This window comes from Furipterus horrens, unplaced genomic scaffold (genome assembly GCF_987537825.1).
Source record: "Furipterus horrens unplaced genomic scaffold, mFurHor1.1.pri manual_scaffold_12, whole genome shotgun sequence".
NCBI classification, from domain to species: Eukaryota; Metazoa; Chordata; class Mammalia; order Chiroptera; family Furipteridae; genus Furipterus; species Furipterus horrens.
Window position 1 is genome coordinate 56,722,452 of NW_028327182.1, and position 14,290 is coordinate 56,736,741.

The following is a 14,290-nucleotide window of genomic DNA, read 5'->3' on the forward strand; positions in this document are numbered from 1 at the left end:
TGGGAGATACTAGTCATACTAGGTTAATATCTTCAAGGGCTCCTAGCCCGTTTGAATGTGTTTTAAGTTGATTGAAATGGAATCCGAAGTCACTGTTCCCTTTTGCTTTCATAGTTAATGCCTATTTATCACCATTATTACCCCCATTTGAGAGGGAGGACCCACCCCAGCCTTGAGCTCCGGCTTCTGTTCGCTGTTTTAAAATCCCTGGATTTGAGGAACATACCGAAATCTAAATAGGATTTCTAGTTAACAGAAGTCTTTTGGGCTGTTTATTTTTTCCTCTCCGTTTGTATTTATGTGAAGCATAAAACCCAGAGCCTGAAAGATGGGCTTCCTTGTTTTCTTTTGTGTGAGAATCTCTTGCTGGCCTTTTGTCGCTAGTGTGGGTTCTTGTTTGACTGGCACGGCTTATTGGACTATAACAAGCGTGACTCTGCCTCCTTTGTCGTGGGACAATTCTCCCACAAATCCCGAACAGGGTGCATTCTTCCAACGCACTATTGGGTGTGCACTGGAATTGAAAGAATTGCTGAGCCCTGCTACTTCATCTCCTCCCCAATCTCTTTGTGATTTTTTTCCTCTTATTTTCCTCCCCCTCACCTCCAAGTCCCCTCCACCTCGCTGAAATGAACACTTTACCAGGGCGGAAACATTTAATCGTCTCCTTTTGAAAAAAATAATTGAAACTTCTCCAGTAGTTACCTTTTGTGCCCAAACTTAATGCAATTTTTTGAGAGAAGGGGAGGAGGGGAAGGAGGATGGCAAGAATATTTCATTTTTAAACACCCCTGTTGGCTTAAAAACAAAAGGCGAATATTCGCGATCTTTCTCACTGAGAACAGTTGATGATTTTTGTAGTTATAACTAATATCACAAAGCATGGGGGCATATATGTTGCAAGTATTTTTTAACGAGGAAAAAAATTCCTCCACTGCATATGTAACACCTACCTTCCAGTTTAACTATGACATAAATTATGTTTTATTTTCATTTACATGGAATACTGTACAATATGTTCCCTTAAATTGTAGCCTTCTCTTTTTTCTTGCAATTTTAGTTGAGTTATTCCTTTCCTTGCAAAGTTACTAAGAAGGTGATGATGATGGTGACAGATGAAGGGAGGGGGCAGTGGGAGCAACTGGGAATAATTCTTCATTACTGAAAGCTGTGATTTATTTTAGCTTAATTGTAAAGTTACTGCAAATTGCTCAAAAGCTTTTTAAAGATCCCAGTGATTAGATTTTTTAGTGGGGGGGGGGGGTACTGCACAGGCAAGGAGGGGGCAGCTAAAAGGGGAAATAACACCTCTAATCCTGCTTCTGGTAAATAGGCTGCCAGCTTTTAAAATGAGTTTCCTTTCTATTAGTCAGAATATTATGCTAAGCCTTAAGCATTAGTTTTTTTATGTTGCCATAGCAGCCCTATTCCTGCAGGGTGGTGACCTGCAATGATTACAGTACAAAGCTTATAGGGTCTTGAAACCCCCTTTGAAGATGAAAAGTCTTTGATGGTTTATATTTATGCAAATCTCTTAGATATGATTTACCCAACTGAGACTGAATGGAGAGATGATTAAAACCCCTTTTCCTTTGATTTCCATTAATGGCTGAATATTCCTTAAATTTAAAATGGATATAAATGTTTTCATCTTTATTTACAAAAATATCTTTATCATACCTGGGTTTTTCTGGTTTTTGTTTTTTATCTCCCCACATCTTATTAGATCTAGATAGACTTAATAGATTTACAATTTAGAGTGTGGTGAGTTTTTTTCCCTTTTGAAAGGGGGGCGGGGGAGATCTGTGCAAGAGCTTTTGTATGTTTCCAGATGATAGATTTTGGAATTTGGGCTACCCCACTGGCAGTACAGAGCTAGCTGTGAACTGGTCTCATGGAAAAAATTGGCGAGCTTTGGTCTTCAAAGAATTAAACTTCCTTTTTAAGGTCTTTTTAGGTAAGCTGAAAAATTATGAAGAAAAACCTTCTGAACAAAGAGTAATGGTGCTATAATGAATAATATGGATTCCACGTAGAAGGCTGCAGAGCAGTTACATTGATGTCAGTGCTGGGTATGAAACAAAAACAGAATGGCAGGTAGGGCAAGACTGCATTGTTTTAGGGGCCTACCACTTGCATGTAATGAGTGAGGGTGAGAGGTCTTAAGTAAATATGTTTTCAAGGGAAGCATTTAAACTCAAGAATCTCCTTCCCGTTCTAGTTCCTAGGTCTCAAATTGCTCCTTTAGGAAAAAAAAAAATCATAATAACTTGGGGTTTTACTCTTTAGTTTGATGGGAACTTTGTTACCTTTTTTCTTTGGTCTTCCCTTTTTTTTTTTCAATTCTTTTGTGAGAACTAAAGAGGCTGGGATATTACTTCCTCAGGTCAAAGATTTAAATAGTACTTCTATGGCTACATTTCAGTGATTGCACATTTTCCCCCCACTAATCACCTATGACACTTTTGATTTTAGTTTTCAGACAAATTTTCATTCTACTTAAAAGGCCGAAAACTTGAACAACCTATGAATTTAATCCCTTTTGTGGAAACTGCAATGGGTTTGCTCAATTTTAAGGTAAGAAAACCCCAATGTAGTATTTTATTACCTACAGAGGACTCTTCTTTTCAATTTTAACATCTACTTAAAATATTTTTCTGAAAAGACTTATAAGCAAAGTAAACTTTGAGTACAAGTTGTTATCTGTAATAATCCAAAGCCAGGGTGTAAGCATCTTAGAAAAGAAAGACATTGGCTAAGTAGCATGGAAAAACTTCCCAGTCTTAAATATTTAAATTGTAGATTTCTAGCAATATTAATTAAATAATCACCATGTTAATATATTCTTTGAATTATTACATTTATAGATTAAAAGTGCATGGAAATTTATTTTTGACACCCTTATAAATTAACTTTCAATTATTCTTTTGTAACAATTGCCTCTTATTGAGAAATTTTCTGGTCTCTTTGTGGCAACATTATCAATAATGTCTAGTGGATAAGATTTCTATTTGTTAGTATATCAATACTTTGTAATATATTATTTCTAATATATATTCAGGAAGATTATCTGAGCCAAGTGTTTTACAGCACTGTATGCTTGCATCAAATTATGTGCCTTAACAAAAAAATAGCTAGCTTGTAAAAAATTCCTTTATCAGTGGTCATTTAAATTGTTTTCCAAAGTATGTCTCATTTTCCACCTGACTCGTGAGCATCAGTGTAGCATCCCATCTCAGAGAGCAGGAGAAAAGAAATCCCTAAAAACAAAACAAAACAAAAAGGTAGTTGAACTGTACTGGAGAGGTTATTATGTGAGCAGACACTCCAAGAGGAAACTTTAAGACCTATTGGACCACGCAGGAGAGGCAGAGTGCAAATGTTTGGGGAGCTGCTTCAAGCCTCGTGATCAAGCGTGTTTACACCACTAACTACAAATTCTTCCAGCCCACCCTAGAATTCTGGGAATACAATCAAAGCATATCCCTTAGATGCAGCTAGGTTCATATAAAGACTTAATTTTTCATGCTGTTTCATCATTCATTCCATAATGTACTGAGAAGCACTTACAACCCCTGAAATTAATAAGCAGTGTCCTTACCCATTTCTCATGTCTTCCCCACCCACATATATTGGCATGTTGTATCTCCACCTTTGTAGATTCCCAGTTATGTCTACAGTGCATGTTATTTATCTTTATTTCACATAGAAATGTCAAATTTGCTCATTAATACATCTTAGATGACTTGTTGCATTTTTTTATTTTCCCCTCTGGCATTGTAGATTTTTGTATTGTATGTTTTGAATCCTATAACCATTTACTAAGAAATTTTTAACCTAATGCAAATAATCCAGTTAGTTTGATTTAAAAATTCTTTTCTTCTCTCCTGTGGCATTATGTTTATGATTTGAGTCTCTTAAAGAAAAACAAATTTTGGAAAAATACAAATAACATCGTACAATCAATATGAGTTAATTCAAAATTTTTCTATAAATTATATTAACTACAATTTGAACATTGTAGCTATGTTAATATATGTAAATAACAATATAAATATAATCCATTAAGCAAAGCCAATGTATACAACATATTTATCTTGGACAATATTAAATACCATTCAAATTTTGGGCTGCATTTTTAGGACTGCTTTCAGCCAAACTATGTCCTATTCAGAGTTGGAGCTTTCTGTTACTGAAATGTATACCACGCTCCTTCATTCATGCGTTTCTGTGAGATTTGTTCTGTTCTGCTCTTTTTTTACAGGCAGTGTGTGAAGAAGCAGTAAAGACTGGGCCTCAAGTGGGTCTTTTTCTAGATGCTGTTGTTTTTGGAGGAGAAGACTTTCGAGCCAGCATAGGTGTCAAAGACTCATTTCTCTCTCTCTCCCCCTCTCTTCTCTCTCTCATTCTTTCTGTGTATATGTGTTATATTTTTCTTTGCCCCTTCACAAAGGACATTTACATGACAATATATATTTGCCAACTATGACAATGATTTTTCAGCTGAATGGGCAACACTTCCTGATAACTTAGGACACCTTATAGTTGTCTTGCTTTCAGAACACAACATTATTATTTCTATTCATTTATAAAATAACTAATAAAAAGCCTGTTGCAGCTTCAGACATGTTCAGGAATATATGGCATCTACTTTGTTTATAATAAGTATTATGTGAAACCTCTCTATTGCTTAAATATTTTGTTTTCCCATCAGTGCTCCTAACACAAAGTTACAGCAATTCACATTTGCTTTAATGAATAATTTTCTATATTAAATATAGTATGTAAATATTATTTACAATACATGTTCAGTTCCTCCTAAAATATACTTCAGAACTCTTATTATTAAATATTTATTGAGATAGTATGCTTGTTTTCACCGATCTTCCCTATCCCTCAAGCACAATGCCTCTGGTCTGAGTGTATGTATAACCAGAGACTGAATGCATCTTAAAAAGAGGCCAAGGCCACAAGTGTTTCAGAACCACAGTTCCTGTGACCTAAAACAGAAGCTTTCCCTGAGAAAATTATAAACAGACACTCCCTCCCACTCCTGGGGTGAAAAATAACTTTTAAAAAAAATATCCATACCAGTCCTTCCAAGAGACTGAGTCGGCGATAGTTAGTGGACACTGTCTGCCTTCCGTTTCCCTAAGTTTTCCATCCAAAACCTGAAGCTCCATTATTTGGCTCAGAACCTTAATTATAACAGAGCACTGCAACCACAGCACGTGAAATTCTGGGCTCAGTGAGAGAAGTTAACCATTTCCTTGCACAGCTGTTTGGCCACCTTTTGTGGTGCTACCTTTAGACGGACACTTTCCAAGTAATGGCAAGAAGGAAAAAAACATTACAAATCGTCTGTGACCTATCAAATCATTCGTGATTCTACCTCTTGAGATGGGGAGGGGCCTTTTCTTGATGCACACACCAGTAATTACACTGAAAGATGCCTTGCAAGTGTAACACATGAGATTTAACTCTGCTTCTATGTATTTCTCTCTCTGTTTATATTTGAATCACCACTTCACTGGGGAGCAATTATCAGGATAATATAATTGTCCTTACAAACTGAGTTTTTATAAGCTGTATGGATTCAGTTTCCAAAGTTAATGTCTCCTTTTTCTGTCAACATCCCATTTTCAGGTGCCACAAGTAGTAAAGAAACCCAAGATATTCTCTATGCCCGACAAAAGATTATTGTTGTAGCGAAGGCCTTTGGTCTACAGGCCATAGACCTTGTGTACATCGACTTTCAAGATGAAGAGGGGCTTCTCAGGCAGTCCAGAGAAGGAGCTACAATGGGATTTACTGGTATGATTCTTGATGATTGTCTAGATTTGTGAACATTCCAGAATAATAGGAATTTAACCAGAAATTAGTGGTCCTAATATAGCCCAGTATTTCACATACTTATTACACTATTTGAAACACGAGAAAGCCATCCAGCACAAGAACCTGCCCAACAAATTGTGAGGTTTTTCTTTGGCTCTGCCAATCCACAAACAAATCATTCATTTTATTTTCTCTGTATATTAGTGACCTTTTTTTTTCTGTCCTCTTAAGTATTTTGTTGCAGTTTTTACTGACACAAGGCAAGGATGAGGCTGTTATGGAAGTGTTTTAGAGTGGCCTTGGCCAGGTAGGTTGGTTGGAGCATCATCCCAATGCACCAAGGTTATGGGCTTGATCCATTCAGGGCACATGCAGGAATCAGCCAATGAATGCATGAGTAAATGGAACAACAGATTGATGTCTCTCTCTTTCTCTTAAAAAAAAATAAAAAACAGAAAAACAAGTGTTTTTGGGTGAACTGCCTTAGGAATTTGGATTGATGGGTCACAGAAAAATTTCCTCCAGTTGTCAAAATATTAATTTGTTTCTGAAAAAAATTTTGGTGATTTAAAAAAAAATTTTTTTTCACTTATAACTAGGTTTTTATTCTTCTGCTACTTCAAAGCCCCTTTTTTCTCCCCCACCTCCCAGTAAGTGTCTATGCACCTGGCAATACCTACAGGCATTGGTGGGCACTCAGAACAGCGGTCTCTCACAATCTGGTCCTGGAGCGCAGGTGGATATCTGTTGATTGGTGTGCCCAATCACTCACATCCCCAGGAGCCCAGAGAGCAGCCGAAAATTGTGTTTTTGCAACAGAAATCTATTTTTTGAGAAACCACAATAGGATTCTATACCCAAACACTTGTCTGCAATTGCACACACACAAGTGCAACCATGGTTGAAAAAAACACTAAAAAATCTTTTATTCTTTTTGTGCTTTTGCTACAAGTTCTAAGAATATCATGATCAGAAATATACCCAAATAATAAGGAAAAGAGACAAACATCTATGCTATTCCTTTAGTAAATATTTTTGAAATGTGTCCAGTTAGGGATTACTAAAGAAACATTTCATAAAGTGACTTTAAATATAAAAGGTATCTTAATGGATGATGATTTAACCCAAAATAAAATTGAAAGGCTTAAGAAGCAGTTTAAGTGTTTTATTAGAATTAAATAAAGCTCTGGCATTTGATTTTGCATTTTGAACATAAAGAGTTAAAATGTGACCCCCACCCCACCCCCACAAATTTGTTGAATAAATAAATAAATGCAGTCTCTTATAGGGAAATATTTTTTAATCATCTGAACTATTAATAAATCCTCCCTATATTTAATAGTGACTGAGAAAGAAGGAGTCACCACCCTTTCCCTAATGACTGTTTAGGATGTGGCCCAAGTGGAAAAGTTGCAGAAAAACTCCACGAAATCTAGCTGATGGACCCCAATGTTGTTGGTCTAAAATGTGTGGCATTGGCTGCCAAGCAGCCAGATGTTGCTTTTAAATGGGCACTAATGCAATAAAAAATAGAAACACTGAATTGATGCAGGTCTCTGCTGCCATCATTTAGTATATCTGGGTGTCCTCAGTTTCCTCTGAGGTAATGCTTGCTCCAGAACTTAAACAGGAGTTTGAGAGTTTCTCCAAGATACAGGACTGAATTAAATTGGTTCCTAATTCAATCATAGAAGACAAGTTATTTCAAATCAGATTTAAATTTCTAGACTGTGTCCAACTGAGCATGAGGAGCTTATGGTCTTGGCACTATTGTTTCTCAACAACAGGGAGTATTAAATCACAAAAAAAAAAAGGGAAGGGGGGATGGGGAGGCACAGAGGGTACAGTGCCTGTTATATAGTCAATGAAGTCAGTAAAGTAGGGAGTTACACTTTATAGCCATTTTGCAGTTTTTAGCTAGAAGGTCTTTTTTGTCTCAATTATATTTCTACATGCCAATAAAAGGTAATTAGTCTGATAAGATGAGATTATTTGTAGTATTTTTAAACAATAAATTATTTAACGACTATTTTAGGCCACTCATGATCTGTTTGTCCTAATTATTTGTCATTTAAATGTCATACCTCGGGCTTTGCACATGAAGGGAGGAAAGGAAGGAAACAAGGAAAGGAGGAGGGAGAGAGGGGGATTAGGGAGATAGGTAGGGAGGGAGGGAGGGAGGGAGGAAGGAAGGAAGGAAGGAAGGAAGGAAGGAAGGAAGGAAGGAAGGAAGGAAGGAAAGAAGGAAGGAAGGAAGAAAATACATCCTATCTGAAGCCAGTGATTGAAGGGTTTAAAATCCAATGAAAGTACTGTGTTATCCATAACATTGACAAGAAACAGCCTGTTATAAGGATTTTTTGTACTTTAAAAAAATATGTATTTTTTAATGAGTTGTAGTCTTTAAAAAGTTAACAATGCATGAAACAGTGGATTATGGATTCTTTTCAGTAGTTATTATTTCAAGGATCCACAATCCATGTAGATAGATTTTAAATCTATACTTTGGCTGTATAGATGGGTATTAACTTTAGGAATTATTTTTATAAAAATAAACCAAAAGTAAATCTTTGGATAAACTTTAACAGCTGGCTTGGTCATCACAGTTATTCCAGTACTACATGCTGAGAAGAAAGATTATAAGTATGAAACTCTATAGGTTTTCTTCTCTTTTGCAGTCTTTTGTAGAAGACAAAAATGACACCATCATACAGTACCTAAAAGACTTGACAGGTATTGATTTAAAGCATATTATATCAAATGGTACTGTAAAAAGGATTTCATGGTCATAAATTTTAATGTCTTCCAATATTGCACCCTCTCAGTAACTTGTCAATAACAACTCTTCTGTATAAAATATTTGCTTTGCTTCCACATGGCATTAAAATCGGATGTTGGGGTATATAAGATTCAACAAAAGATAACATCACAAATAGATGTTCATAAATTTCTAAAACCTAACACATATCTTAAAATCAGCCTCATTACCAAAATATGAGTACTTACAAGCCATCAGTAGTTTTACTGTGTTTTAAATAGTTTATGTTTTGCTCCTCAAATTATAGCGCCTGTACCAAGAAGTTCCTATGAAATCTGGCTTTTTACACATCAGTGTAAATTATGTACATAAATTACAAAATTCAAGACTAACAATTAGTAAAAAATGACTGCCAGAACTGACATCCTTTATTGATAATACTGTAACAACTGTTAGATTACTTAAGTATAATTTCAGTACCTACTACTGAAAAAAGCTCTCATTTGCCATCACTGATGTTTTTGTTCCCAGAAATTATTCTTCAAATAAGTTAAAGCATCTTTATGTATATAGCATTTTAATGTTTTATTAGTATGCTGACAAGATTAAAAAATGATATACAATATGAAGATGTTTTAATTATGCCACATAAGAAAATATATCACTATATTTATTCACTTAAACTCTTTTTCATGAAATACTAAAACAAATTTTTTTTACATTGTTCTTTTCTCTATTTGATAGAATGGTAGTAACAAGAATTGACCTTTTTTAAAACATAAAGGATATAATTTCTACTGACTAAATGTTAAAACAACTATTTCAGAAGCAAAGTAAATTGATATGCCAACAAACATATTTAACAGAGTAAATTATCATTAAGTGTACATTCATTTTTAAAGAACCAAATATGTCCATAATTTTATTATGTAACAAAATATAACCACAACATTGTTATAACATTAAAATTACATTTCATTTTATTAATGACCTGACTAGATGCAAGTCTTCCCTGATTGTTAAATTGTTTTCTTTTCAAATGACTACATTTCATAGAATCCTGTGATATTTTGTATAATGTTTTTATTTAAGATTCTTGAACTTAATAGAGAAGCATTAAGCTTTTTTAAAACTATTACTGCAGAGAAAAGATTTTATCTGGGGTCTCTAAATATCTATATAAAAAGAGAAATATCCAATCTTCATTCTATAGGAAGAAAGGGAAAATCTGGTTATGTTTTCAGATAAACTTTCTGTAATTTTTATTTAAACATTTTTAAATGGAGTAGTTTAGAGACCACAGTGTTCAAATCTGCCTTCTGTTTTACTGTACTGGATAAAAATTTTTTCATTGAAATCTAAATTTCTATTAGAGGGTAGAAATGACACACTATATCTAAAAAAAAGAAAAAGCATTATTGTGAGACACCATTTGATATTAATATACTTGTAATAATTGCTTTTGTAAGCTTTATTAAAACCAACAGACTACTTCAAAAGAAATCATGGAAGGCAGGATAATGGTACAAAAAAAGCCAAAGACAATTTATAAAATATGAAAGAATTAACATATTTTTTCTACTTTATTTCAAAATCATCACTCTAATTTGCAGACATTATCCTTTAAAATTCCAGCCAAAGCAGTTATTCAATGAGCTGTTTAGTCAACCCACCTGTAACTAAACATGAGAGATTATCTGCACCAAGGTGGCATTTCTATAGGATCAGAAACACAATTACTCCCATTGTTGTATTTGTTCTTATGTAGTATTCTGGAAAAGCCTACCCGATTGCCGTTATTTTCTTTTTAAAATGTTGTAAAATAATGAGTTATTTTATATACAGTCTGTAAGGCATTCAGAAGCCTCGTGTGATTGAAACATTTTGTTTGAACATCTGTCTGTTGTTTTGTGTTTCTGGTTTTGTTAATATTCTTGTAGGTAAGCAGGTGATACACCCTAACCAAATTGCAGTTGTCCAGGAGCAGTTTTCTCCTTCCTCTGAAAAAATTAAGTGGGCTAAGGAACTGATTGCTGCCTTTAAAGAACATCAACAATTGGGAAAGGTAAATGTTTTATTAACGCCTTGAATTAAACTGTTGTTTAAAATACTGTGGGGAAGAATGAAAAAACATTGAATAATTTTTTTTTAAAAACCTCATATTTTGGCAGGGAAGATTTGTACTGGGGGGACAACATTCATCAGTGAGAAATTTGCCTAAAGTAAATTTGCCCTTCCATGTTTTTAAATGTTTCACCAACTGGCTCTCAAGTCTCTCATTTTATTCTTTCTATAAACTGTATTGGCAGCATTGGAGAAAATAAAAGAAGTCTGTTTAGTTTTTCTCTATGGACTCTGATGCAGCATTTATGAAAAATAATTTTAGATCAAAATGAGAGCAAGTTGTAATGAAATAAACACAGTTTGATTAAATGGTTCTTGTGAAGAGAAGAAATAAATGTAAAGTTATTTTAGTATTGGAAGGGGAAAAATACAAAAATCTCCTGGTTTAGTCATTTAAGAGTGTAAGATTGTGTATGTGCTTGTGCCAATTTCTGAACCTGAGATTTGGATAGAATGGAAGGCAAATTAACATTGGAGTATGGTTGTTCCTAATTTAGTGCATCATTGAGCCTCGCGTTTCCTGCTCTGTGGGTTTCTGCTATGTAAATATTGCAATGGTGATGCACAATCTGTCTCCATTTTGTGCCAGTAACACTTAAATTAGGTGTCGCCTGAAGGAAGATTTTATGCTAGTTGCAGCATTGTCAGTTAATTATCTTAAAGGTTATTTGCAATAATACCATGTGCCTCTTTTTAAGAGGATGAGAGAAAGTTGCATTTATAAATCTGTCCTAGAGGTAATATCTAAATTCAGCCATGTTAGATAAGGAGTGAGATTTTGATACCTACAAGGCATAAGTACCTAGGGGAGAAAGAATGTTTAAACATTATTAAGATTCTAAAGGTTAAATAGTCCCTCTTACGAAATAAAAAAAGACAAAACTGGTTTTCAGTGGTGAACCAGTGACATCAATGTGACAATTGGCACTTGCACTTTTCACTGGCAGCAAAAACCCTGAAAATCCCAGGACCTGGGAAAGTAACAACATTAAATGGGTCACTCCTGCCCTCTCACTGTGTATACCTGCTTTCAATTCCAACCAGGCATGCATGCTCACTCGCACACACACACAAGATCATCTTTGTACAAACTTGCCCTTAAAGTCAAAATGTAGAATCTGTGACATTGGAAACACCCCATTTTAATCAGTAGTGGCCATCAGAAAAACATTGCAGTTCATAGAAAAATATATTTAACTTGACATTGTGTTTTATGTTCACTTCTATATCTTCTATACCCCAGAATCCAGATACTCAAACATTGCTATTTACCTAGAGAGAACAGCCATGTACTTCTTCATTTATACACGCAAATAACTCGATCCACTCTACTCTCTCCCATGCTTGCCTGCACACACACTCCCTAAATATTCTGCACCTCTGTGTATTCCTTATGCCAGCTGTGGACATGAATGTGATAAATACTTCCTACTGAAATAATCAACTAAGGCAGGATATGGACCATCAAAATGGCACACTAAGCAGAGTTCTGGTCTGGGCCAGCCTGTGTTACATTGGGTTTCACATTGGGTAACATCAAAAGATGCTACTTGGCATTTGTAAATAGTTGGGGTATGGGAGAGGTTACCCTAAATTTCAGTAGCCAGAAAATAAAATCCAAACTAGAAACACACTCATTTACTGGCATTTAAGTTCTTGAATAAAGAAAAAAACAATACTCTTTCATTGTTTCTTGAAATTATTGTTCCCAGGGAAAATTGTCTCAGAGGGTCCTTGCCTTTTGATGATAGCAACTTAAATGTTAAATTGTGACGTTTCTTTTTTAAATAAGAAATGCTCTCTTGTTAGGGTGTAAGCTTTCACAATGGTAGGGCAGCTTTTCTTAACACCAAACTGTAGAAATTAGAGCAGAAATTAGAACTGTAGAAAATAGAGACTAACTATTAGGTCATTTCTTCCCTGCCCCATTTGTGTAGGTTTGTTTCCTACAGCAAATTCTCCTGGTGCTTTGTCCAGCAAGGTTTAAGTGATTCAAGTAATGGGGCTTCCAGTGGGGACATATGGTTAATTTATCCAGTTCCCATGTTTCTTTCACTTTGCCTATAAATTGGCTGGTCATAAAAATTGGGTCTGCAGGTAGGCAACTCTGGGTCTTGAGAGGTCTTGGGGTTTAAATAATGTGGGTTCTGTTTGTAAAGATTTAGTATAAATAGGTTGCTCAGTTGTATGAAGTATTGCTTCCAACAAACATCTAATCTGTTTTATTTCAAACGTGAATCACTGATGAAAAGATGCACCCTCGGTTATTTTGTCAAAAGCACAGATGACTTTGTCAGTGATGACAAGCTGATGGTTTGTGTCCCAGTGAGACACTTAGAAATTTCTAAAAGACCTTTCTTTCCCTCTGATGAAAAATTTCATTCAAGAAATGTTTCTGAGTAGAAATGACCCAAGAAGGCAAAATTACATATTTTTACTTTCTCTACTTCTTGCTCACATCTTAAATTATATTATTCCCTAAGACCAAAGATATAGCTGAAGTTTACAGTTAATGCTGGGTAATTGTGTTTGCTATAGTAATAATAATTATTATTGTTATATAGTTTTAATAATTATTATTCAAAAATAAAAGTTCTAGCTTTTTTTCCTTTCCTCTCCCAATAACAAAATTCATGGGAATACTTAGATCATGAGTAGATAAATTATTGGGGTTTAGTCTTTGGTATCACATGAATGTTTTTGTTTTATTTTAATTAGAAGTTCTAAGGAAAGAAAGTTTGTTGCCCTTAGACTAATGTCAGGTGACAATACTTTACATTAAATAATAATAATCTGCTCACATAATCAGTTACTGTTTGGCAGATAATGATACTTAGGACTCCTTTAAGAATTTTGCCTGGTAAAACAGTGCCCGCTAATAATTAAGCTATTGATTAATATTAAGGATGGAGGCCATCTTTTCCTATTAAATCTGTTGAAAAATGTCTAAACATTCCACATACTCTTATGATTCTATTTTAATTCCCATAAGCTAAAATATTTCTAGTTAACTGGCATCAGTTCTGAGGTATATATCCACAATATTAATCAAACTTGATTCTTCCATCCTTCCAGAAAAATATTTTTTGAGATGCAAGCTGCATGTCGTTAATTGTTTTAGCTTCAAATTATTTGATAAAATATTTTAGCCAGGATAAATCACTTCCATGTAACTTGTTTTAAATTTATAAAGGATTTTCTTGAAAGTTAATTTTAATTTTATGTCATCTTTTCATAATAATGTTGATTCCATCAACTGAATTTAATATTGCTTATTTTAAAATGTGATCTTAAGGTTTTTTAATTTTTATCAAATTTATTGGGGTGACATCGGTTAATAGGATCATATAGGTTTTGAGTCTACATCTGTGTATATTGTTAACAGTTTTTTATCAACTAAGAATTGTATGTAGTATGAAAACTGGATTATTGAAATGAAAATATCTCAAGCAAATAATTAGTTAATGTTAGTTGACAGAGGAAATTATAATTTCTTTATAAATAAATACATATAACATATACTATATATTCACTTATGTATGTATGATATTGTGTATTTTTCATGTCTATATT

At 34.3% G+C, this 14,290-nt stretch overlaps 1 protein-coding gene across 8 annotated transcripts in view; it reads left to right on the top strand.

Moving 5' to 3' along the window:
• Nucleotides 1-14,290, top strand: part of CLYBL (citramalyl-CoA lyase) — a 337,517-nt gene that overhangs the window by 298,798 nt on the left and 24,429 nt on the right. For 7 of the 8 annotated variants that reach the window (XM_090258575.1, XM_090258578.1, XM_090258573.1 and 4 more), the window contains exons 4-7: nt 2,476-2,577; nt 4,265-4,358; nt 5,647-5,814; nt 10,534-10,658. In XM_090258575.1, the coding sequence (XP_090114701.1) occupies nt 2,476-2,577; nt 4,265-4,358; nt 5,647-5,814; nt 10,534-10,658 (489 nt within the window). The remainder of the gene's footprint in view (nt 1-2,475; nt 2,578-4,264; nt 4,359-5,646; nt 5,815-10,533; nt 10,659-14,290) is intronic. The other variant, XM_090258580.1, reaches the window with a different exon arrangement.